This window comes from Acanthopagrus latus, chromosome 8 (assembly GCF_904848185.1).
Source record: "Acanthopagrus latus isolate v.2019 chromosome 8, fAcaLat1.1, whole genome shotgun sequence".
Classification (NCBI taxonomy): domain Eukaryota; kingdom Metazoa; phylum Chordata; class Actinopteri; order Spariformes; family Sparidae; genus Acanthopagrus; species Acanthopagrus latus.
In genome coordinates this window covers 1018619-1043218 of record NC_051046.1, presented here as the reverse complement: position 1 = coordinate 1043218, position 24600 = coordinate 1018619, and the positions used below count along the sequence as shown (strand labels likewise).

Sequence of the window (24600 nt, the reverse complement as noted above, 5' to 3'; positions counted from 1 at the left end):
CCTGCCTGTAAGTCTTTCCATTTCATAAAGTCGTCAATAAATCATCACGTCTGACCTCGGGTCAACTTAATGGTGTTAACATTTCATAGTTTTATCATTATGCAGCCAGGATGTACAATACAATGATAGTTATGATTGTTTATAATTGTCAGATGTGTGGATATGAATAAAGGCAAGTGTGTCAGTTCCAGAACCAGAACCCGTCCTCACACTGCAGCTCTACACAGCAAAGCTCAACACTGGACTGACCTTAAAATTTGAGTTCTGCTTATTTCATATTTTGTGATTAAAAAAGAGCCAAACTCATCTTCCAGTGTTGACTTTCCTCCAGGCAGCAGATCATAAAGGATAAACTGTAAGAACAGAAACAGTCCAGACTGAACAGAAACATGAGAAATGATCGCAGCTCATGCTCACATCTGTGCGCTGCTATTTTAAAGTCCTCTGGCAAACTCAAAGCTCCAGGCTCAATTTGTCTGGCTGCTTTTGATAACCTGTCACATCGAGAACATTTTGTCCTCCTCGGTCCAAATCCAAAGCACCGCCCGCCTTCCACTCTGACCACAACAACCACACCTTTCCCCAAGATCAAAGTTTCGGTCCATTTAGCTCAGAGTCACTGGGAGAAGTTACGTAAATGACTCCAGTCGCCAGGAATTTTTAAAGTTAAGACCCCTTGGAGAATATTCTCAGAAAGTCTGAGCTCAGCCGCTGGTGAAGCTTTTCAGCAAAGGTGAACTGAGGCCGCACAACACGGAGGAGCTGCTACTCTCCTCTGCTCACACTGACATTTTCCACTTCATCTATTTGCATTTTTTAACAATCATGCCTTGCAGGAATAAAACATGATTCATGGCACTAACAAGGATGAGAGCTCCTGCCTGCTCGTCAGACTCTCTGTGGTGCTGCTGGTTGACGGCCTGAGGTGAGTTGTGAGGTTTGATCTTTGAGTTCGTCCCTGCAGACCGTCAGCGGCGTCTGAACTCCAGCGGCCGAACGTGTGAACGTAGCACACAAACACGCTGGTTTCTGAATGTTTAAAGACCCACAGAGTGAAACACCATGCAGCAGCGTTTCTGTCTGGTTACTGCGACTGAAGCAACGACACGAGAAGTCGTGAGTTGAAAATATTGAACTCAAGTGAAATATTTGTGTGACACTGTTGCCAAAGCTGTTCACACTGACGTCATGATGTTAATGTTGCAGATTTCCTGACATTCGTGAGCAACAGCGGAGGAGTCGATAATAATCACTGATGCCGTACGACAACACAGAGGCAGGGCTGCCCTGGAGGAAAGTGAGTGGGAAAGTCAGGCTTCCTTGTAAGTCATGAGAATATGTCTCAGCACAGCATCGCTCAGACCAACCCGAACTCCATCCAGGGAACAAGAGGTCGTTTACTTGTGGTCTGCAGACCTGATGGAACATGAAGCCTGATCCATTTATGACAGCCGGATCACAGAGAGATCTCCTGGTGTTGGTTTCATATCGATGTGGTTCGCGTTTGGTCTGAACGTGGTATAACATGGCCTGTTAGCAGCTGTTCAATCAGCACCATATAAAGGCTGTAGCTGTGCACAATGAGATAGCAGCTGCTTTGGCGTTGCTAGAGGACGTTGCTCGCTCTCCCCGACTGTAGCTCGCTATCATTAGCTCATTAGCAGTCGTCTCACCTAACTGACGTCTCTGGCATTTTTCCTCCCAGAGACATGAGCTGAGACTGCTTCATCATTAATTCCTCTCTGTACTGAGACACCAAGAAAATACCAACAAAGAAATACTGACAGGAACACATCGGCTGACTGGAAGTGAACTGTCAGTGAATCACAACACTAACAGTGGATCAAACTGTGCAGACGCAGCAGCGATCAAACACCAACTCTGCAGGAGGGCCGGACTCTCGCAGACTCCCACTCCTCATAAATCTTCATTTCAAGATGTCCACCTCAGTGTGTGTGTGTGTGTGTGTGTGTGTGTGTGTGTTATGAATATTTCATAGCAGCTTCTGAAGTTGTCAGTATCTATTGAAACAAATATGGAAACTCCTGCACCGCTCTAATCCCAAACTCACTCTCCTGTCAAGGTGAAATCTGCGCACCACAGTGAAACTTCACGCTCCTAAAAAGCAACAAAAAGTTTAAAAGTTTCTCTGTGTGGAGACGAGATTATATCATCTGAGGGAGGAAACAAGCCTCGCTGTCACATCTCCTCACTGTGAGCCTGAGGCAGTGCCGGGATGCCGTGACTGTACTAAAGGGTGGACAGAGACACCTGAAGCCCATCGGATGGACTAGTGTCGCCATCTTGACTCCGCTTAACTCCTGGCTAATCAAAAATGGGACCGAAGCAGTGGAGCTGAGGTGAGCCTGGTTATTCAAACAAGCCCACCAACCTGGACGCTGCCAAGCTAGATAAAGGTAACAAGCTGTCAGTGTTCACACGTAAGGATTAGCCCATCACTTCCTGTAGTGCAGCCAGAATACCTTGTATGTTAGCGCCACGATAACGAGCAACATCAGGCATCGAGCGGGGAATGTGTCCACGCTCAAGCTGATGCTCCTTTCTGTCTGTCGTCCTGCAGTGTCTTTTCATTTCCCATCTCTTCTCTGCACTTACATGAACAGGAGATTTCAGCACCTAACAGTGAAGATAATCCAGTTTTTGATCCCATAAATTTAAAAACACAATCTGCTCTCCTCGACTCCTGTTATTTATTTCTCCAGAAGCTCCAGCTGTCTCCTCCACTTCTGTCTGTTCGTCCAGTTAACGACACACAGAGAAAGATTATGTGTCTGATATCTGAACTAAAATCTTCCAACAGCACCTTATCTGAGGTGAAGCGGCAGACAGCTCAGTGCTCTCTGTGCATCAGATATCGAGCTAAAGAAAACATGGCGACTTGCTTCTGGAGCCTCAAGAGGCCATTAGAGGAACTGCAGTTTCATGTTTTAGAATCTGGTTCTATTGTCCAAAAAATAACAAACTCTGGTGACTGACAGGCAGAAAGACGTGAAACTCCTCTGTCTAAATCTTCAAAACATCTGGTTCACTGATGCAAAATCAAAAAGTGCACAAACTGAAGGAGGGAACGACTACAGTTCATCCAAACACTGAGCTTTAAATCCCGGCGAGCACACTGTAGCTGAAATTAAAAGAGCAATAAAACAGCCTCACGTCTCAGAGCTGTGTTGGACCCTCTGCAGCGGAGCCTGCAGGGTATTAAAGTGTATAAAGACCAGACTAACAGAACAGATGGTCATAACTTTAACCTTCAGGATCATTAAATGAGCCGAGCCTGCTGTTTCTCTGCTGAGGGAGACTGAAGACAGTTAGACTCAGACTTGACTTTAACACCATCCACTCTGAAACTTGCTTTCTGAATCCTGATCCTGACCAGCGTGGCCTCAGACTTCTGGACCCCACTGTTTATGATTTCTGTCCAGAGCTTGTGAATTGTGGACTGAAACATTGTGGGTGATTCATGGAAGCCTGTTTACACCACAGGAATATGCAGATATTTCCCTGCGGTTTGGCCTCTCATTTACATGAAAACCCTGTTTTGTTTTTGGCCTTTTCTGGCTTTCTTGACAGGACAGCTGAAGAGTGTGACAGGAAACAGGGTAAGAGAGGGGGAGTGACAAAGTGACCCGGGCCGGGAGTCGAATCCCGGTCCACTGCAGAGCCTCGGCACATGGGTCGCCCGCGCTACCAACCGAGCTAAGCGGCGCCCGAAAACCCTGTTTTTATTACAGAAAAGGATTATTTCTGAAAACTCTGGCCAAAGTGGAGATTTCTGAGAACGTCACATTGTGCACCAGAAAATGCTTCACGTCATGTGAGCGCCCTGTCTGTCTGTCCAGACGAATGAACCTCACGCCATATTTGTTGTTTTGAAAGGAACAGGAAGTCGTTAGAGTTATTCGTTGTTGTCGATTCTGAGGATTCTGATCTGCTTTATCCTTCTCCCAACACTGCCGCCCAGAGGTTTGGCATAGTTATAATGGCACTCAACAGCGTATTTATGCAGGTTGATGTAAATGACAACTTTTTTGAAAACGATGTTGTGTGAACAATGTTATCATTGAAAACAGAGAGGAGGGAATATTCATTTCTGTAAATACCCGGCTATGTGTACATGTAGCCTCAGTGTATCTGGACATGAACACTGTGAGGAAAGTGGGGGGGGACGCAGGTGCAGATCCAGGGGTTAATGAAAATGAAATTGTTTAGAGCCACTACGGGCCTCCCTCATGAAACAAAGCACTAAACTGATTAACTAAACCACCTCTGCCAAGCAGCTGACTCTAAACCAAATTGTCCAGGAGACCCAGAAAACACAAAAGGAAAGGCAAAGGCTGCCGGGAGACCTTTGATAACCCAAAAGCTGGAGTCACAACAAACTCTCCAGCACCCCAAGTTGCACATGGGAAACATTAAACACACACAAAGTTCTGAGTTGGTGTTCATAGATACACTGAAACTTGAGAAGCCGCAGGGAGAAGCTGTCACTGCCTCTGAAGGTGAGATGATGAGTCAGCACTGCAGACTCAGGGTATGTGAAGACTCCCCACACCTGAGCTTCATCAAAGCCAATCAGAGGCACACACACCTGGATGCAGGGAGTTGGTTCTCTCACCACTCTGAGCTGAAAGATTGAGTCGCCTCACAAACACGATTCGTACCAGCGATGCTTTCTGCTGTGAAGGACGAGGCAACAGAACTAAAACCACAGTGAGGATTTTCTTCTAAAACCATGTGACTGCTACCAGAAGCTCCTCTTCATCACACACACACACACAAGTGCACACATACACACACACACACACACACACACACACACTTACAAATCCTTCCTGAGGGCACACACTCTGGGAGTGAAGGAACATCAGTCCGTCTTCTTCTTCCTCCTCCTCCTCCTCTTCCTCTGACACCTTCCTGCTCTCCTACAAACTTCACAACAACAAAACTGTGTTCATCAAACATGTTTCATACAAACAGATCAGAAGGAATCACAACGGAAACCTGAAGCGTCAGGAAGACATTCACACTGAATACTGACGTGTTGCATGGTAACAATGTCTGTGTGATAAGACAGATTATAATTAATTAATTAGTTATTAATGCAGCTATTTACCAAGTTCAGATTAACAAAGAATACTAACATTCACTAATGAGCAGCTTCACATTTTGAACATGTCACATGTTACAAAGACACTAAACAGGAACAATATAGGCGACTTCTTTGTCCCCGTGGAGAAAGTCCCCAGACTCCCTTAACAAATGTGTCAGTTTAGTGAGTTGTTGAGTTGGAGACACTTTATAAACTCTGTGAAACTCTGTCTCTGACTCCTTCTGCATTATCTGGACCTTCTTGTTCATTCAGCAAATGTTCTACATGAACTTCTTTCTGTCTTTGAGTAGAAACATGGAGTCTGTTTTTGGGTTTATTTCATTAAAACCAGGAAGTGACATCAGCATCAGCACCGGCTCCCCACAGGGCTGTGATACAAGACAAACAGGTTCAGGAACAGTTTTCATGTGATGAACGACAGATGATTGATTCATTCATCAAACGTGATCCGACTGCTTGTTGTTACATTTTACTAACATTCTGCATGTTTCAGTCTGATTCTGTCACTTCTGTTAGACTGTTTCAAATATCACCATTTATCAGTTATTATTATTTATCATTTGTTATCATCACTTATTATTATTATTTATCAGTTATTATTATCATTTATTATCATCATTTATTATTATTATTTATCAGTTATTATTATCATTTATTATCATCATTTATTATTATTATTTATCAGTTATTATCATCATTTATCTTTATTAACTTGTATCCTTCCGTCAGAAATAATAAGTGGCAGCACTGGATTTGTCCTCAGTTTGCATCATCAGTTTGGAGACGTGTCGCCTCCGTCACAGTATCCGGGTCACCAAAGTTCTGTTGGACTGAACTTCAGGCCTCCGTCAGCGCCGACGTTACAGCTGACAGCGTGACAAATTTGGGCCAACTGAGGAGCTGAAAACACAGAGAGGTAGACGAGGAGACGTGTCATTTAGATTTGATGTGTGGGCACAAAGTAGGGCACGTCTGTCAACTTTAAAGCCGTGGCTTCAGTTAATGCTGCTCTGAGGTTTAACGCTCCGTTCGTGTTCTGAAATACCGCCGACGTGATGAAATACGTTCTAAAAGCATCACTGTGGATTTTTTATTCTGTTCAGCACTGAAATAAACACAAAATCTATTGTTCTGTTTTATTCTGTACTGCTCTGGTTTCATGCTGAACGCAGACTGATGGTCCACGTCTGACGCTCGGCTAAGATCCACCAACTTCTCATCTCTTTTTCACTTCTCGGGTGTTTGTATTGTGAAACGAGCTGCAGCGACTTACATTTGCATTCTGTGGATCTGTGATTGATGGAAGTCTTTGTGATCGTCAGGAGGAAGCCGACTCCTCCTGTCCACCCGTTAAATCAGCTGCTGTCGTCACTAATGAACTTCACAGACTCGTCGTGAACACAAGTGTTTCCTGTGGCCGTCCAGGTTTTCCCCCGAGCAGACGCACTGGGGACACTTTTCAGATTGGAAGGCGGGAAATATCGACTCGGAAAACGTCGTCTTCTGAATTGCAACAGATTGCAGCATCAGTCTTTTTATTTGAAATGTAAATCCGTCTGTGATGTTTGATGGACCAAAGAGATCTCAGATATACAGCAGTCACGGGTCTCCCTCCAGGTTTCTGCATCCATGTAAATGTGATGTAAACCTTTATTTCACTAATGAGGACTGCACGCTGAAAATAACCTTAAGTCTTAATGTTTCAGATGATAAAAGCCAACTTCTACCTTCTACCTGCATTTATATCTCAGAGCTCTTCATGGTTCCACATTAAACAGGCAGTAAACAACACAAAACTCATTTTCTATGTCAGCCAAACAGCCCTTCTTCTTCTGTGATGGAGAAAATGAAATTTAATGATTTAATGAAACGTTCAGTGTCTAAGCCGTAAACAGACAGAGAGGGAGGCTGGAATGTGGAGAAAAGGCGTGTTAGTGTCTCGTATCTGCAGAGAGTTTCTGATTTTCTCTCTTTGTTGCTGCTCGGGACGCTTTACCAACCCAACATGTGTCTATTTGACGTCCTGGGAATGAGACTCAACAATCAACTGTCTTTGTGGTGCGTTCAGGAGCAGCTGGGACAAATCCTACTGATTCTACCTTTAACTTTAATAGTCTTTGAATTCTGTTAATATGACGTGAGCTTCAGTTAGCTTTGAGCACAAATGTCCTTCAGAGGGAGACTTTTTACTCTGATACTCTGAGTCCATGTCAGAGCCTGAACTCTGTTACTGTTCTGGAGGAAACAAGCTGGATCAGAACTTCTACTTTTACCAGTGAGCACAGATTCAGGACTGAGGTTTGGTACTCTGCTCCATGATGTCTAGAGACAAACTACCAAACCACTTCAAAAGTTTCTGCAGTTTGTCTGCTGACACCTTCCTGCTGCTGCTGGAAGGTTTATTACATGCAGCCGTTGATCCTCCACCCACAGCTACAGTCTCCATCCGTCAGCATCAAACTGTCCACACACACACACATGCACACACACAGCGACACACTGTAGAGTGTAATGAGGTCCACGGTGCAGCATTCAGCTGGTGTCACAGAGGTTTCACACAGTGTGACACTCCTCTTTGTTTACTCACTAACGAGGAGACGGACAGGAAGCTGACACGTAAAGGTCAAAGTGTCAATTAAAAAGGTCGACGCCAGCAAAGTGACCTGCATGAAGGGCGGGGCTGTGTGTGTGTGTGTGTGTGTGTGTGTGTGTGTGTGTGTGTAACTTAGCATCTACAGTACGAAACTCTTGCAGCAATCTGATTCTGTAGCATCTTTAAAGCCTCGTGTCAGGTTCATTTTTCAGAAACTGTCGTGTCAGTGTGACCCAGCGTGTGTTCCATCATCCAGAGCATGTGAGAAACCAAAGATCTCTTTACAAACAACCAAAGACAGAGAACTGGGTGAAATATGGTGAGAAGGAGTTTGTCCTGTCTCATAGGTGCAGAGAGAGAAACATCAGGTCATCGTAACGATCCCACCTCGATGATGAGTCACTGATCTGTGCATCCATGTTTCTCTCTGTAGTTTTGTAAATTTGACTATGTTAAGCTAAGCTAAGCTAAGCTAAGCTAAGCTAAGCAGCTGCTGACTATAAATCATAACAGATCTACAAAGTTTTGTCCAAAATCAAATTATTCCTTTAATTTTTGACAACAAAAGTCGTTCTTATTAAAAGCTGACAATTACTAACTGATGTTTTTTTGATTAATTAACCGCTGAGCCATCAGTTACACCTCATTAACCTTCAAACATCACTCAGGGTTCACTCACAAGATTTCTTTTTTTCAGTATTTTGTCTCATTTCATAAAAATTGCATTAAAAAACATAAAAGCAAAAGAGAAAACTGAGGAACAGAAACACATAAACATTCGCTTCTCCATGAAAGCAAACACCACAAACTGTTCTGAAGCCTGATAATTGCATTATGGGTCGACAAGTCCGATATTTACCAAATGAAACGCTCCAGGACCGACTGAGTGTTTCGACAGCCTGCACGATAAAGTTATTAGAAAGAATCCGTCTTTCCAAACACCATGTCCCGAGTGTGCGAGTCCTGCAGCTGTTCATCCATCACACTGTCTGTTCTTCACACCGTTCAAATCCTCCGTCACCACAGGACCACAGCCAGAACCGACACCGCCGATCAGATAGTGAGAGCTCTCACTTCTCTTATCTGTTCGCTGGAATTTAGCTTCTTACCTCCCTGCTGCTTCGATAACATCAGTACATTGAAGATGGAGCTGAAACCACTTACAGAGACAAGTAAAGAGTCTTTAATGTTTCCTCTGATTTAATCTCAGCCTGCAGGCGCAAGTCCTCTATTTGTCACACCGCAAAGCATCTGAACATTGGTGAGAAGTCAGAGCCTCGAGCCTCGTCCGGTGTCTGGCCTGACTGATGCTGCAGCATCCTCACCGACAGAAACCATCTGGACGCGACTGAAGTTAAGGTAGTGTGTCAGGTCCACTGTGTCACCGTCACCAGCAAGGACAGCCAGATGCACTCCGACCTCTCCGCCTGGCCAGGGTCCACATTCATCCTCCCTCCAGCTCTACAAGGGTTTGTGTTTTTCGTTCCACCTCAGTATCTGAGCTGTGTTCAGCCTCGGAAGCTTCAAACAAAGTCAGCCGGCTTGTTACACTCAAGAAGCCAAGCCAAGAAAGACAGCGTCCAGCGATGTAATCCACTGACAGCAAAAGAAAATTAACGGGGAGACGATGACGTAACGTTTGTGAATAATCATAAATAATAAGTCTCCAGAAGCCGAGATCCCACATTGGTTTGAAAGGGTGAAATATTCACTGTAGCTGCTATGATAAACACTTTGGTGCATATCAAGGGTGTAAATGTCTTTAGAAATGAATTAAGGTTCTCCAGACTTCAGCCCAGTCGCCAGCATGTCATGTTAGCTGTTAACATTTCTGCAAACCACAGTGACGTCCAGGTTGACATTCATACCAAACATGTGGTAGATGTGAAGTTGCAACATAAAGACATACTTCAGAAACTTGAAGAGAACACACAGGAACTGTGAGAGTGAGTCGTGTGCATGTTGGTGGGTGTTTTTGAGACACTTCCTCAGCAACTGAATATAATTCTCATCCCCCAACTAACTCGGCCTCTTCCTGCCTCTCGTCCTCATCTTCTTCATTTCCTCCTCACATGATATTTCTCTGTAAGCAGTATTAGAGGCAGCTGACAGCAGACGAGCCGACACCAGAGGTGAGGACGGACACATCTGTTATCAACAGACATCTAAAGACGTCACGATCCACTGTGGATCCAAGAGTGTTAACGCATTTTAATTTCTGTTTTTGTTGTTCTTTTTTCAATTCAGTGTCCCAAAGGAGCTCCCTTTGACCGTCGACTGAGCTGCGGCAGGAACATCAGGTGCACATTTAAATTCAAGGTAATCTCCATCAGAACTACCTTAAATAACATGAATATTTTTCTTTTACTTCCTCTGAAATGGTGAAAGACGCCAGCGATGAGAAGTTTGTCTCTGGAGTCTGCTGTGGCTCTACTCACTGACGTCCTGTCTCATGTTTTCTACCTTCTTCTTTTTCTCTTGTCTCTCCACTACCTGCCCATCTTTTGACTCTCTGCCTTTCTGACCCTTCTGATCCTTGCGTCACCTCATGTCTGTCAGGATCCCTAACATCCAGGTGGAGTGTGATCCGGTAGAATGGCAGAGGACAGCCAGGCCGACTACGCCAACGTGCCCAGTGGGAAGAAACGACGATGGACAACAACAACACAGAAGATACTTTTCCTGCTGGTGGGACTCAACATGTTAGGACTTGTTGTCCAGAGATGGTTGATCTACAGCCTGCATGAGAAAATGGAGGTGGGTCTCACATCTTTGTGTTTGTCTGAAGCCTCAGTACTTACATGAAAGTTAGACTGCAGGATTACTACTTTACCACATTCTGCATGGATTCATATCTGGCTGATATTCTCCTTGTTGGCTGCTATCAGCTTATCCACAAATAAGACATTCACAGATGTCAGCGGCTGAAGATTATCTGCTGCATCGCACCAAATTTGAATGTGCAAGCGAAGTTTAACACTCAAACTGCATAGAGACGGCGAGACAGCTCTCCTCTGAGGGCCCCGGTAACTTGTTTGTAATAATAATAATAATAATAATATTGACTCAGAACTCAGGCAGAAGTCTTCAATAGCACCAAGTCAGGTCCCCTTAATGTTACTGAAGTCCAACTACCAGGATCCATTATTGGATCTTTGTTATTCACCTTAACAATATAACCTCTGACACTCCAAACTGTAAATGTACATTTCTATGCAGATGACATCGTCTCCTGATCTCACTATTGCAGCTCCACAGTCTGCTTTTAATACATTCGTTAATCTTGCTGATCACATGCTTGTTTTAAATCCTGGAAAAACTAAAAGTATCCAGCCAATCACCATGATCCAAACCTCTCACTGTCATGGTTTTCTTCATTTTAAAAATGTTTGTGTCTCTGAATTCACTTCGGTCTGTTTTTGCTTAAACTGTCTATAATAATTGTGCGCACATGTTTTTTTTTTTGCTGATCTCAGTGAGACCAACAGTTGAAATTAAAGATTCAATAAAACTCTCCACTGAAGCTTCTCTGCTCGGCTGCTTCACTCTGCATGTGTGAGAGAAGCTGCAGCAACATGATGATTAATTACACCAACATATTAAACAGCACAGATAAAGGAACATTAACATCAGAGCTCATCAATACTACAGCATTTAATCATTTAGCTTTTATCAACGAACACTGAGGCGATAAAATACCTTTATTACAGTGAACAGCACTGTGAATCTCACAAAGACAAAACACATTGATCAATAAATCATTTCAAATAAAAAGCTCATTTAAAATGTATTTTCTGGTAAACTTTTTACACTTCAGGGCAAAGATGGATTTATTATCCTGGTCAGATCACAGTGTGCATTTCATAACTGGTCCCATAAAAGCAAAAATGTGCTTTTATCTGTGCAGGATGTCTTCACATTTCTTCTTCTTCTAGACTTTGGAGTGGTTTTCACAAGCGAGGACACTTCCTGTTCCTACTCCCGCTCATACTTGTCACACCTTGCCCACAAACACGCTCATGTGTTGAATCTTTATTTCTCACCTGTTTTGTGTCTTCTCTCTGCAGGTGTTGTCACTCTGCATGTCTCGTTCTGTCTGCCAGAACCTGTCCGATCCACAACAATCTGTCCAGCAGGTAAATGTCGGGTCATGGGTCACACTGGATGTTTGCTGCAGTTCTGAGCTTTAACTCTTCTCCTCTGTTTCAGGGTGTCACTACAATCAGTCCAGTGGGACTTAACGGTAATGTCGTCATAATTCCTGAGAAAAGCTGTGATTGATTTATGAGCCGATCCTGCAGTTTTAACAACTGTTCAAGACAAAATGTCATAACTAAAATTAAAGCACCAACAGGTGAATTATTAGAGGACGTCAGAGCTCAAAACTCTGAGGTTTTCACATTTACTGACTGCTTCACTGACTGATCTGATGCAGCATCTGTTTTTTTAGTAACGGAGTCCAGTGAGATTCTGGACCCAACAGACCCGGACCAACAGAGGCCTCTTGCTCATCTCACCGGTTAGATTCCTCTCAGTACTCAAACCTAAAGAATGTAAAAGACGCTTGTGCTCAGTAAACTGATCTTTATTGTCTTTGTTCACAACAACTATTTCCACTCTTCTCCCTCTTCCCTCTCTCAGGTGCCAACATCATGTCTGCAGGAGGAAACAACATCAACGTGCTGCAGTGGAGACACAGCGGTGGAGAATCCCTCCTCAGTAACATGGCCTACAGCAACGGCCGGCTGCTGGTTCAGAAGACGGGTTACTACTACATCTACAGCAAAGTGACAGTAAACGCTGCACAGGAGTGTTCACCTATCCTGCACAGGGTCCTAAGTGTTACGTCAGTTTATGATAAGCCTATCGAACTGATGAGGTCAAAAAGGTCAGTCAGCGCACCGCCTTCATTATGTTGTGGTGATTTTGTCTGTGAGACATCTTTGGCATGTTCCATCCAGCCTCCACTGCCTGGAAAATCCAGAACCAGCTCGAGAGGATGGGGAGAATCTGTGGAACAGTTTCCTGGCAGGAATCTTCGACATGCAGAGCGGAGATGAAATCTTTGTCACTGTGGAGAATTCACAGGTCCGTCCTGGAAACACTGAAAACCTCATGGGAGCCTTTATGATATGATTCCACGTCTGTCGGTGTGTTCAGCTGATTTTACACATCTAATAAACATGTGGATTATCTTTTTTGTTGTCTTCTAAATTGTTGTTGTGTTTCTACATGTGTTGTTTGCACACATACACACACACCTAACACTCACTCACTCACACACACACACACACACACACACACACACACACACACACACACACACACACACACACACACAGAAATTGTTGTCAAGCAAATTTAAATTGTTTGGATCTCATTAAAACATCACATATTCAGGTGATATGATGAAATCCTGTAGATACTGTGTTACTTCTGCACCTGTGTGAATAATAAAATGCTCTTTCTTATTAAAGATAATTGCTGTCAGTCTGTGATTCAGTTACAAACCTGCTGACACTTCACAGTGTTGGTGTTTCTCAGTACCTGTGTGGGATCTGTGTCTTCAGACCTGGCAACCCAACCAACCAGACACAGGTGGATATCCAGAAACGCTTCCTCTCTGCTCAGGTTCTTCACTAAAAATGGGTCAAAAAGAAATACGCTCCCACACAGATACCTGATTACACTGTTACACCGTGTTGGCTCTTTATTTTTATTTTTTTGATGGTTTTCGGTCACTTATGTACATTTTGTATGATTTTTAGTATATATTTACTGTGAGTTATAAACTCCAGACCAATAAAAATACATTTTACTTTCACTTCCTTGTTATTCTCTGTGGTTATATGGAGAGGTACTTTGCTGACACTGCAGGTATCTCTGCCTCCCTCACAGTCTAATGTATGAGGTAATATCTCAGACAGAAGACAAGATCAATGAAGAAATGTTTCAGTAGCAGGAACAGAAATGTAGACAGATTTATTTTCTCGCTCACAAAATAAATCAAACAAAGAAAATGCATGAAAATGTTTTGTGGCAACTTTAAAACACATGAGGTCAAATCTCCATTTGCAACAGACACAAATGTCCGTGAGGCAGAAGTACAGAGATGTTACATGAAGGAAAGTCGGCAACCAAAGAAGAAATGTGCAACAAGCACATTAAAAGGTGTGAAGTAACAGGTAACCAGGCTACATCAGCGGAAACAGTGACCTCAGACAGCTCAGACTGGCTGATTTCCTGCTCTGACAGACAGATTAACATCTGAGTGGGTGAGAATCTGACAGAGTGAGCACCAACAACACTTCATGGTGGTTTCAGTTTCCTGCTCTGCTGAAAAAGGTATCAAGTGTATCTGGTTACCTGAAACTCTGATCGTTTGCTTTCTGTCTCGTGCCTCTTTTTACTTCTACTCCTCTACTTTTGAGGCAAACATGCCAATATAACATCATTTCACAACTGTGGTTTTCGTTTAAGATTAGGATTTTATTATACATCACAAATATTTGGCTTGTAAAATTAAATCAGTTTTATTTAAATAGCCCAGAGTCATAATCACATTGCGTCAGCGGGCTTTACAATCTGTGCAGCAAGAGACATCTTCGATCTGACTGAGGAGAAACTGACCAAAAAGTTTTTAATGGGAGAAAAAAAAATGGAAGAAACGTCCTGAAGAGCCTGAGAGGGAGGATCGCTGTCCCAGGACGGACATGAAGACGTCAACAGAGCGACACAATCACAGTTTACACAGTTTTACAATTATATGAAATAAATGTGAGGAGTGTCATATTAACTATGATGATCCTCCTGGTGTCGCTAGCCAGTTTTCTATGGTTAGGGTTAAAAACCCTGAGTCCCCCTTCAGAACAGTGACACCAGTAGTTAAAGTGAGACACGATCACAGGACAAGAGGTCACGAACGACCGTCTGCTGGGGGAAAGTTCTGTTCGTTCGACCGGACCATCCCCAACCTGACTTCCTCCTTTGCTGCCACAATAATCACAGCAGCCTCTAGAGGTCGCCACCTGACAAGAAATGTAAATCGTGATAAAATGATTTCTCTGTTGAACTGTACCTGTCACTGGATTACTTCACTGTTGGTTTTAGTCTTTTCAAGGGTTTTTATTAAGAAAAATAAAGAATAATTCATATAATATCACCAGACTTTAACCACCTCACTGCTGCAGTGAAGAGCAGCTGGGAACAGTTATAGAAACATGTCTAAAGATCTCGTCATCACAGATTTTAGTCCACTAACTGTGTAACTGCCAGTGGTCAATCATTCATTTCAGTCTTGTGAGCAGAGAATAATTGTATAATTTGTAATAAGTGGACTGGAACATGCAGAACGGCTGCTGTGATCCTTATAACAGCTGCAGACTCGTTGCTTTAATGCTTCTGAATCAGAGTTTTCTCAGCTGTGGAAGCATCACAGAGAAAATCCTCTGAGCTCAGACAGCATCAGTCAGCAAACACAACACAGAAAACAACTTTAAAGAGATTTAATATCTCGGGGCAAACAGAAAATAATGAGCCAAACACAAAGTGAATCAACAGAGAGGAGCTGATGTCACCGCCACACGTTTATCATTCAGGCTATAATGAGCAACTTCTCATATTTCATAAGACCTGAAGGGTTGTGAAGAAAACCAGAGACAGTTCAGGTACACCTGATGACATCACACAACCACGACCCAATCAGACGCATCGCCTGCACCGAATCCACATGTGTGTGTGTCAGAATCTCTCTGATGACTGAAACACATTTTATTCTGGTGAAAGTGAGTCTGTGTAACAACTCTCACCGGTGAAGCTGATGTACAGACCGAGTCCGAATGAACTCAACATGATGTTCAACATGTTTATCTTGGGAATAAAAGAAACTGGTGAATGCTGAAAAAAGGAATCGGCCTGTTTTAGACAACAAACGGTGGAAAAGTTGTCTCATCAATAAGAATGTGAGGTGTCAACTGTCACCTCCAGTGGAGAGCGAGAACATCAGATGAGCGTCCAGCGATGACGAGACTTTAATCTTCCTCACATCAACACATCAAACCACCAGAATGTCAATGAGGTTTTCATCTCTTTCACATTTGACTGCAGCTCCTTTCAGAATAAAGGTGCAGCTGGATCGTCTGTTTCTCTCAGGAAGGTTCAGAACCGAGTGAAATGACCCAGAAGTGTTTTAGTGGCAGCCACGAAGAACCGTTCCAGTCCTGTCAGTTCTACAGAAAGGTGCTTCAGTGCTTCCTGTCGGATCTCTTTAGCGTCAGAAACACTGGATCCACATGTTGCTCATCATGGAACCAGCCGGTACCGGCTCCAACAGCTTCAAAACACATCGATTCAACATGGAGGTGCTGAGTTGGGTCGATCAGAATCAGACAGAAAAAGCGAGACGAGATATTTTTATCCAGGAGTTTTGATCAAGCTCGAGTCCAACAAAGACCAAAGACGTAGATCCCATCAGTCACATCGCAGTTTCTGATCTGCTGCTACGTTCGGATCCATCCAGAACCTCAGAACGTTGTCAGGTTCAGGTCTGCTCTCAGTCCCTGCAGTCAGAACTTAACATGGAGAAGCAGCGTTCAGTTTTATGAAGCTCCAGAAACCTGCAGGTCTGCTCGACTCTCAGCTCTTTAACTCCAGGCTGAAGATCTTTCTGTTCACACTCTGTCAGTATCTGAGCTGCGAGTCTGGACTCCTGTAAAACTTCTATTTTAGCTTCTTTTCCTATTTCTGAACGTGAATGTTTTGTTTCTTGATGTCTTTCTTCTTGTTTTTAATATCTTGTAATGTGTTACGCTCCTGTGAAACTTGCCTTGGCTAAAACTTAGGAGAGATGAAGTTGTAGATTCTGAACATGTTACGCAACTATTTTCATGTAGTTATGAATAACAGCAAAACTGCGTGTCAGGTCCGCAGCACAGAACTGATGCATGAAAAGCAGCGAGGTGAAGATGAAGAGATGGTTCCTGAAGCACCTTCATCACAACATCCGCCGTCGTTACATCAGTGACGAAGTCCATCAGGGTTCATACATGAAGAGACTGTGGTGACTCTTTCACTCATCATGTCATCTTGTTGTGTCGTCTCCTTCTCTTTGGTCCTGACTGGAGGATTAGCTCCACCTGCTGTTCGTCTCCATCACCCAATAAATCTCACATGTGGACGGAATCACATGAAGTTGGTTTTTCACTGTTGATACTAGAAATGTAACTGGACTCATTCGTCACCTTCTTCTGATCAGAGCGGCTGGAAATAGAAATAATTTCACCGTGAAATTAAGAAACATCCCGTTATTCAACTCGAGTCTGTTGAATCCATCACACGAGTGGCCCCGAGGCTGACAACTCATTCTGCCGTTATACGTTTTAATTACAAGAGGCAGCGGCTGAGTCGCCTCATTCCTTTCAGACTTTGACTTCATGAGACTGAGAAAACAAAGCAGAGTGCTGCTGCTCAGGCAGGCGTCTCCATCAGGCTGCAGGACAGTCAGCTCTCCTGTCAGACGCCTCAGAGGACAATGATTAGTCCTCACACACTCGACGGACTGCTGCTGTGATGCTTTACTTTCATGTGTTCCTGTGTTGTTCTAAACATCAGAAAATCAGAAAGCTTTGCTGTGATGTCTGAGTGAAGTTTGCAGCAACACTGCAGCTGCACACAGCAGAGTCCACACGTGTTCCTGGTCTGGGGACACGCTCGGTCAGGAGAAGTTCGTTAGGATGCTGCTGGTTAGCTTTAGTTACCATAGCAACACGTGAAGTTATCCCATCACACTGGCAGAGCAGTCGGAGGACAGCAGAGAAGACTTTCATCATAAAAATCTAATCTCGGCTGTCGCGTGCAGCCTGTCGAGCTCGACCGCATGACGACCATGAAAATAACAACTTTTCAGATCAGATCTGGTGATTCTGGAGACAAACTGTATGAAGTGTCCAGCTGTTTATCAGAACGCTGCAGCTCTGTTTCACTGTGAAGCTCCAGAACTGTTCTGTGGACTTCCACACATCACCTGATCTCTCTCCTCTCATTAACACTTCATCATCAAAACTACTGACTGCTCCTTTACACTCGTCTCTTTCTGGACCTCCTGAAGAATTTGTTCTGATGAATTCTCTTCTGTGCAGCCTGGTTGGTTTTGTTGCCTTGTGTGGGTCGGACCTGGTGATGAAAGTTGTCCTGACTGACACAGAGAGTCAGAGGTGTCGCCTCCACAACACAAGCAGCGATTGTTATCTGCAGGAAACATTTGAAACAGCCAGTGGGGGAAATTACAACACCTTCAGAAAAGAGCAGAGGCTTCCTGAGAGCCAGCGATGCTCTGCAGAGGACAGAAAAGCTCTGACAGGGAGGAGGATGAAGTGAGCAGAACATGTGAATGGAAGAGGGGAACAATGGAAGAAAAGGGTTGTAATATCCTGAACACACATGAAATCAAGCTGCGTCCTGTTACTGTACAGTATCAGGACACGCATCGTTAGAAAGCTCAGATTCTCTTTATTCTGTTTATATGAAGCATTTCAAGATGAATTCACTTCAGCCAGGTCCTGTCAAACCTACAGCCTACAGAAACACGCACAATGTTTGCCATCTCACCAGCTGAGTGTCTGAGTCTCTCTCACTCTTAAATTCTCACTAGATCCATTTCACAACAGTTTCAGTCTTCCATCATTAAATGGTGACAAAACAAAACGATCTGCGTCTTGATGCTTTTTCATGTGTTTATCTGTAGAAAGACTCTTTTCCCAGCAGGCATCCGTAAGATCCAGTGATATACAGTTTACATCCGTTTTTAAAGGCCTAAACGAACACACGTGCTGCAGGTTCATGTTGTTCTGTCTGTTTCTGACTGTTTGTATGATCTGACCTGGATATTTAGCTGGAAGAACATGTTTGTTTTCAGTGATATTGTTGCACTCTTTAACAAATATGTGTGTTTCATTATGTGAGCCTTCTTCTGGCCGGCTCCATCACGTCTCCGCCTCCCCGTCAGAGCTGCTGATCTCTTTGTTGATGAGGACGGAGGTTGTTTCCACGCTCCCATGTGAGGCTGCGTCAGGTTTGCTGACAGGAAATGGTCTCCGACAGATGCAGCTGACAGCCAAACCATTTCACTGCCGAGGAGTGAGAGGAGACTCAGCATGGTCAGCCTCCACGGACCTCCTGCCTTCCTCTCCTCCCGATCCTGTGAAGATGCCAACCTAGTTTCCTACATCTTCCTGATGCAGAGGGTGTCGTCCTGCGAGGCTTCCCCTGCAGATACAACAGCAGGGAGCCCAGAGTCCTTTAAATCTGTGCCAGCCAGAAACATCTCAGAGTGTTACCTAAATGATACCATCTGCACGAGGAGGAAAATCCTCTTTTAAAACCTTTATTGGAAGAAAGCGTCAACTCTCTAAACAGCTGCTAATCTCAGATAATGACGAGGCCCTGCTTCAGCTTAATATTCCTCCCATTTCCTCAACAAAACCTCCAGGGTCACATTTACCAGGCGAACATTTGGAGCAGCAGCAGCTCGGCTCCAGGAAAGTTTCCCAACCAATCACACGGTCTCACACACAAAATGAGCTCATTTGAATTTTAGATCTTACACAAGCAAACCGAGCCTCACTGCGTCCTCTGTAAGACAGCAAGAACATATATAATCTCTATGCACAGTAAACTAACACACACACACACACACACACACACACACACACACACACACACACACACACACACAGAGTTCTTTATTGATCCCTGGTTTGAAACTCACACATACTCCAGCCGGTAAGAAAACGCTTCATCCCCACACAGAGTCTGAATGTGTCCCGAGGGGAACGATTTCATTTTGGTATAAATCTGGACTGAAAGCAGCCGCTCGTCCTCTCTGGACTGATTTCAAACTTGTCACGGAGGAGAGATATTGATCTTTGTTCCAGTTTGACTTAAAGAAATTTAACTAACCCAAAATGAGGCTGAGACTCCGTCTGTAAATGTGAACGTTCTCCTCTGAATGATCAGCAGCAGCGAGTGAAAATCAAACTGATTCCTTCCTTCATTTGTTGGTGTTTTCTCCTGAGAATATAAAGATTCTGTTGGATGATATGACGACCCGGTGGACCCGGTCTTTACCACAAGATGCAACACACACGATGATGCTTCTGATCCAGATTTTAAATTGAATCTTAAAGACTGTAAGATTTTCTCTTCATTGCATCCAGAGCTGTGTGAACAGTCGCTTCATTTCATGTTTCCTGCCGGGTCACAGATGTTCAGTGGGGACAGGCGACTTGTTTCAGACACACACTCACAGTGACGACAGAATAATGCCTCGTCATGATTTCAGAATGAAATGTGTGTGAACAGAAACCTGCCGGGCTGCTGAACGGAGTCACAGCTCAGAACAACAGACACACACGTGAACCGGGTCGAAACAGAACCGTCTCTGTTGCTCTGCAGCGAGTGAACAAAGGAATCAGAGTGACTCAGAGTGTTTTTCAGCCTGCATTAAAGGGCGTCGTCACACCCTGATTGGCTGCTCTCACTCATTAACACACCTGAGCGACAGGTGATCTGAATCTGCTCCAATCAGTGCAGAGAGATTCTGACACGTTTCTGACCAAACGATGAAATAGAAGTTCAGTTCAGTTTGTCTCTGATATCAGCAGACATGAGGCCCGGTCCAAACACACATGTGGTACCAAAACCTCCTGACAGCCTTTTCTCTGCTCTCGCTACACGTCCACAGAGGTGACGCATCTTCTGGATGAACTCATTTCAGATATTTGAAAACTCTTTTTTCATCTTTTCATTTTTAGTGTTCATATCTGGACGAGCAGAATCAGAGATTCTTTTGGAAACAACGGCGCTCGTCGAGTATTTGAGTCGGTTTATTGTCACAAACAAAAACTCGATGTTGTTGCCAGTGTTTTAATAGAAACTGCACCATGCTGAGGGATTCTCTGAAGAGCACAGTGGGTGCTGAGTTCTGGGGAAACAAAAGTAAAAAATCATTTCTGTATCTGTATCTCTGAAACAAAGCGACGGACCACAGAGCAGCCGGCTCCCACAGGTCCAGTCGACGTGACGGGCCGTGTGCTTCAGTGTTGGTCTGGACGGAGAAGTTCTGGTTCTGAAGCTCAAGTGGACGAGACGAGAAAACATCCCGACTGTAACCTGATAATGAACAACCTCAACATTACACAGCATCGCAAGGGGAGCGCTTCATTTTTAATGCTGTCTGGACCCGAGTTCTCCTCGGCTCATTACGGCCCAGTACCATTACTGTGTGTGTGTGTGTGTGTGTGTGTGTGTGTGTGTGTGTGTGTGTGTGTGTGTGTGTGTGTGTGTGTGTGTGTGTGTGTGTCCTCTCCTCTATATATTTTCTTCCAGTTTGATTTGCATTTGTGAGGATACTGATGATTTATGCATGTGGTGCTCTTGTTATGTGTTTATCATATTCTATGTGGTGTTTACGTTCTGGATCTCGTCCTGCTGCAGCTCTGTGATCCGACTTCATATTCCGATGAAAGAAAATGTGAATTTGTTGGATTCTGTGCTGATCAGACCCGGACAGAGTGAATCTGATCAGCCACATGTGAAACAGTCCGTCGTGTCCTTGTCGCTGTTTGTGATCCACTGTGGTTTGTTCTGCACCGGCTGTGCGTGACGGATCTTCTGTGATGACAAAAAGAAGAGATTCATTTTAGCAAAAATCACAACGCAGAACACAATCGTATGACATGTTCAGAGGCTCCACAACAAGACGAACAAACCGATGGCTCTCAGAGCGACGGAGTCTTCTGCTGCCTCGGTTACTCCGTGTTTTTGAGTTGTTGTGACTTTGGTTGAACACGTGAGTTCGGAACTGAAACCCATAACAGAACCAAAGCCACAGTAAGGTGAAGATGTACATATATTTATATCCTGCGACTGCTTGGAGAAAATCATCGCTACGTGTCTGCAAGATGCACATGAACAGAACAGTGTGGCGCCACCATGTGGAGCAGCAGGGCTAACAGCAAGCTAACATGCTATCAGTGGTATCATGAGGTAACACCTGTGATATATTGTGCGAGTATAACTGAGTTTCTCTTCATCTGAACACATGATGTTCATCAGTTAACACGACGGTTATTATGTGATAAAATAACAAGAAGTCAAACGATGTGGTGATAAATGAATAAATAAATAACTGAGCGAAATGTTTCTAAAATGATGTTTACACTGAAAATACTGAAGATCACAAGTGTGAAGAATCAGTTTTGAGCCCATCTGAACAAATGTGAGAAACCAGCAGGTGGAGGAAGGTTGAAGTTCCTCCAGAGATTCAGTATCGACACTGCTGAGTGTTAACATTCAGGATGAACGACGTCCGTGTGATCTGAAGCCTGTCCGAAAATAGCTTTTTATCTGATCCACTGAAAACAGATGCAAACTGACTGACAGAGAGGTCAGAGAGGTCAGAGGCCTCAGCAGCAGCCAGAGAGCATGAGAGTCGATGTTTCTGTGGACGATGTTGGGAGGAAACAGCTCGTCCAACTTTCTGTCGGTGTGAAGTCTGATTGTATAAACGTCAGGGAATCTGAGGAGCTGTGAAGAAGAAACATACTGTAAATGTTTTCACAGACTCTCAGTTCTTCTCTGCAGAGCTGGTGGAGAATTTAAATCAGGTCTCAGCATCAGAAATATATGCAGAAACATCGCAGCTCCAAATAACATTAATAATGTGAACAAGACCCTCGACATTTATCTTCCAGGAGCTGGACCTTTAAATTCAGCCTCACCTTCCTCTTCTGAACTCTGTCATTTATCAAGTGACTGAATTTGAGTCAAAAACAGAAAATGCTCGCTTCTCGGCCAGAGACGACTGATTGTATTCAGCTTGTTTTATTCTGGCTGGAGACGACAGCAGCTGATTTCTCTGATTATCATTTTTCAGCTCCGACCCGTTAATCAAAGCGACGGTCCAAACTGCTGCTGGGATAAAATCCGGCTGCTTCTTGGCACTTTCCTGAGTCTGTATGAAATAAAATGACAATATATTTCAACCTGGTGTGTTTTTCCATAAATAACCATTATGACGTCCTGCAGTTTTCCACATAAAGATGTTTTACATAAAGCGTTTCACGTCAGACACACGACTCAGAGAGGAGAACATTAAGAACGTACATTCAGCCGACACCTGCAGACAGAAGTGACGTACAGCTGCCTTCACTCTGATGGATCCAACCCAAAGCCACACAGTAACTAACGCTTCATCAAAGAAGCTGCATCGCTTCACGTGCTGCAGGATACAGAAGCCGAGAACGGCCGTGGATCTTCCACGGAAATCATCTTAGAAGGCGTGCCCGAAAATTTTCAGACAGGAGTTGAGCTTTTTGAAGAAAAAAATGGCCGCCCACAGACCTGGCAGCTGTTAGAAAGCCCTGCAAAAACACCTTAAGAAAAGGAAAGGAATACAAAATGGCTAACTACATATCATCTGTTACAAAGAAGACACCGAGCACCTCAAGCAGATCATATCAAACCATAAAACAGGCCTGTACAGTTCATCTATTCACATCCAGTGCTGTGCAAGGCAACCCTGCACTCATGCATCGGCACTTTGGAGAACAGAGACGATCGGTTTTGCAGCCGCATTTAAGAAATTCTCTACACACTTTGGCTGCCTCTGGTAAAAGCGTCCATAAAGGTGTCAAAGAATCATCTATTTTGGTCCGTCCATGCTTTGCTGTGGGAGGCACCAGCTGAATAGTCTGCAGACATTTGGACCAGATGCTGGCTTGGTGTCTGAAATGATGAGATACACACTAAAGATACCAACTCTGGTGCTTCATCGCGTTTCGTTGATAATTCCCTCGACTGCAAACCATTCTGTTCAGTGATGAGGCTGCAGCGTCTCATCTGTCCCCTGGTTTGATTTAGTCCGCTGCTGTGTTTTATCTGCTCTGCCAGAGGAGCAGAACATCGTCTGTGGGTACTTAAATATTTACTTGTATATCTGTGAAGATGGTCGGAGCAGCACCTCGTGATACAAACAGTGACGGGCAGGACGTTTGATCGTGTGCTTGATTATTTCAGGGAGCTCTCACACCTGAAGATGAAACCAAGTGTCACGTCTTTCTTACATTTTATTCATTTAGTTAGTTTTGGTTTCACTAATGCGAGTGGACTTCACATACCTGCAGCTGTCGTCATCAGCTTCCTGTGCCATCGTCTCACTGTGGGACGGTTCTGTAACTTCTCTGCCTGTTTACCTCAAACTGAAATGCAGCAAATCCTATTTACAGTTCCCAACTGTAACCAGAGTAACTGACTGGAGTCCTCAGTCTCATTGTCTTTGAATTCACTTAACAAGCTCTGTGCACCAAAAACACCAGGAGGACGAGGACCAGCGGAGGAGACGGTCACACGGAGGAGAAACGAGGACGGACAGCAGCGTATCATTGATTCATACATTTATTCATCCCTCGCTTTCGTTCTCCTGCAGCTCCTGAAGCGTTCCAGCACGTCCCGGCTCCCTGCTGTGGTCTCATCGTGTTGAACATTTATAATTCAGCATATCGAAATATATCAGCGCCACAGACTGCGTTTTAAAAAGTGAACACACGGTGTTAAAATATTACTATTAAAGTGAAAGTCACCCAAACCAGCAGCACCTGAGTCAAAGTCTCAAAGTATCTGATATGAAATGAGCAGTAAATGTATTTTAATATCAAAAATACAAATACAACACATATTTACATTCATATATATGTACAAACTGTATATTATGGGTTTCTGATCATCAGGATCAAATGCTAAAAAACATTGTTTTAAAGGAGCAGTCTGTAGTTTTGGTGAAGAAATGTTAATGAGCAGAGAAAGATCCTCATTGGCTGAT

The 24600-nt window shown here is 43.9% G+C and overlaps 1 protein-coding gene and 2 long non-coding RNA genes across 4 annotated transcripts; 2 read left to right on the top strand and 1 right to left on the bottom strand.

The window, feature by feature from the left end:
• The first annotated feature begins 4632 nt into the window (after positions 1-4632).
• On the top strand, positions 4633-13205 carry LOC119024560 (tumor necrosis factor ligand superfamily member 14-like). 2 transcript variants are annotated; one of them, XM_037107468.1, is made up of 9 exons: positions 4633-4755; positions 9818-9856; positions 9972-10043; positions 10284-10481; positions 11792-11860; positions 11934-11967; positions 12175-12243; positions 12366-12612; positions 12686-13205. In XM_037107468.1, the coding sequence occupies exons 4-9, from the start codon at positions 10320-10322 to the stop codon at positions 12858-12860; spliced, it is 756 nt and encodes a 251-aa protein (XP_036963363.1). In that variant the 5' UTR covers positions 4633-4755; positions 9818-9856; positions 9972-10043; positions 10284-10319; the 3' UTR covers positions 12861-13205. The 2 variants fall into 2 exon arrangements, with proteins under 2 accessions (XP_036963363.1, XP_036963364.1); XM_037107469.1 differs by lacking the exon at positions 4633-4755 and adding an exon at positions 5914-6047.
• Positions 13206-18267: 5062 nt separating this feature from the next.
• LOC119024659 lies at positions 18268-20177 on the bottom strand. The gene is made up of 2 exons (XR_005076560.1): positions 19680-20177; positions 18268-18986 (listed from the first exon to the last, which is right to left on the bottom strand). It is a non-coding gene; the product is annotated as an uncharacterized LOC119024659 (long non-coding RNA).
• A 148-nt stretch (positions 20178-20325) lies between these two features.
• LOC119024604 lies at positions 20326-22083 on the top strand. The gene is made up of 2 exons (XR_005076517.1): positions 20326-20465; positions 20757-22083. It is a non-coding gene; the product is annotated as an uncharacterized LOC119024604 (long non-coding RNA).
• Positions 22084-24600: the final 2517 nt, after the last annotated feature.

Excerpts from the sequence above, each read along its gene's own strand:
- LOC119024560 (XM_037107468.1), top strand. The coding sequence starts at position 10,320 with ATGGCAGAGGACAGCCAGGCCGACTACGCCAACGTGCCCAGTGGGAAG. Across the intron at positions 10,482-11,791 it reads GCCTGCATGAGAAAATGGAG|GTGTTGTCACTCTGCATGTC; the intron begins GTGGGTCTCACA and ends TTCTCTCTGCAG. Across the intron at positions 12,613-12,685 it reads GAACTGATGAGGTCAAAAAG|CCTCCACTGCCTGGAAAATC; the intron begins GTCAGTCAGCGC and ends TGTTCCATCCAG.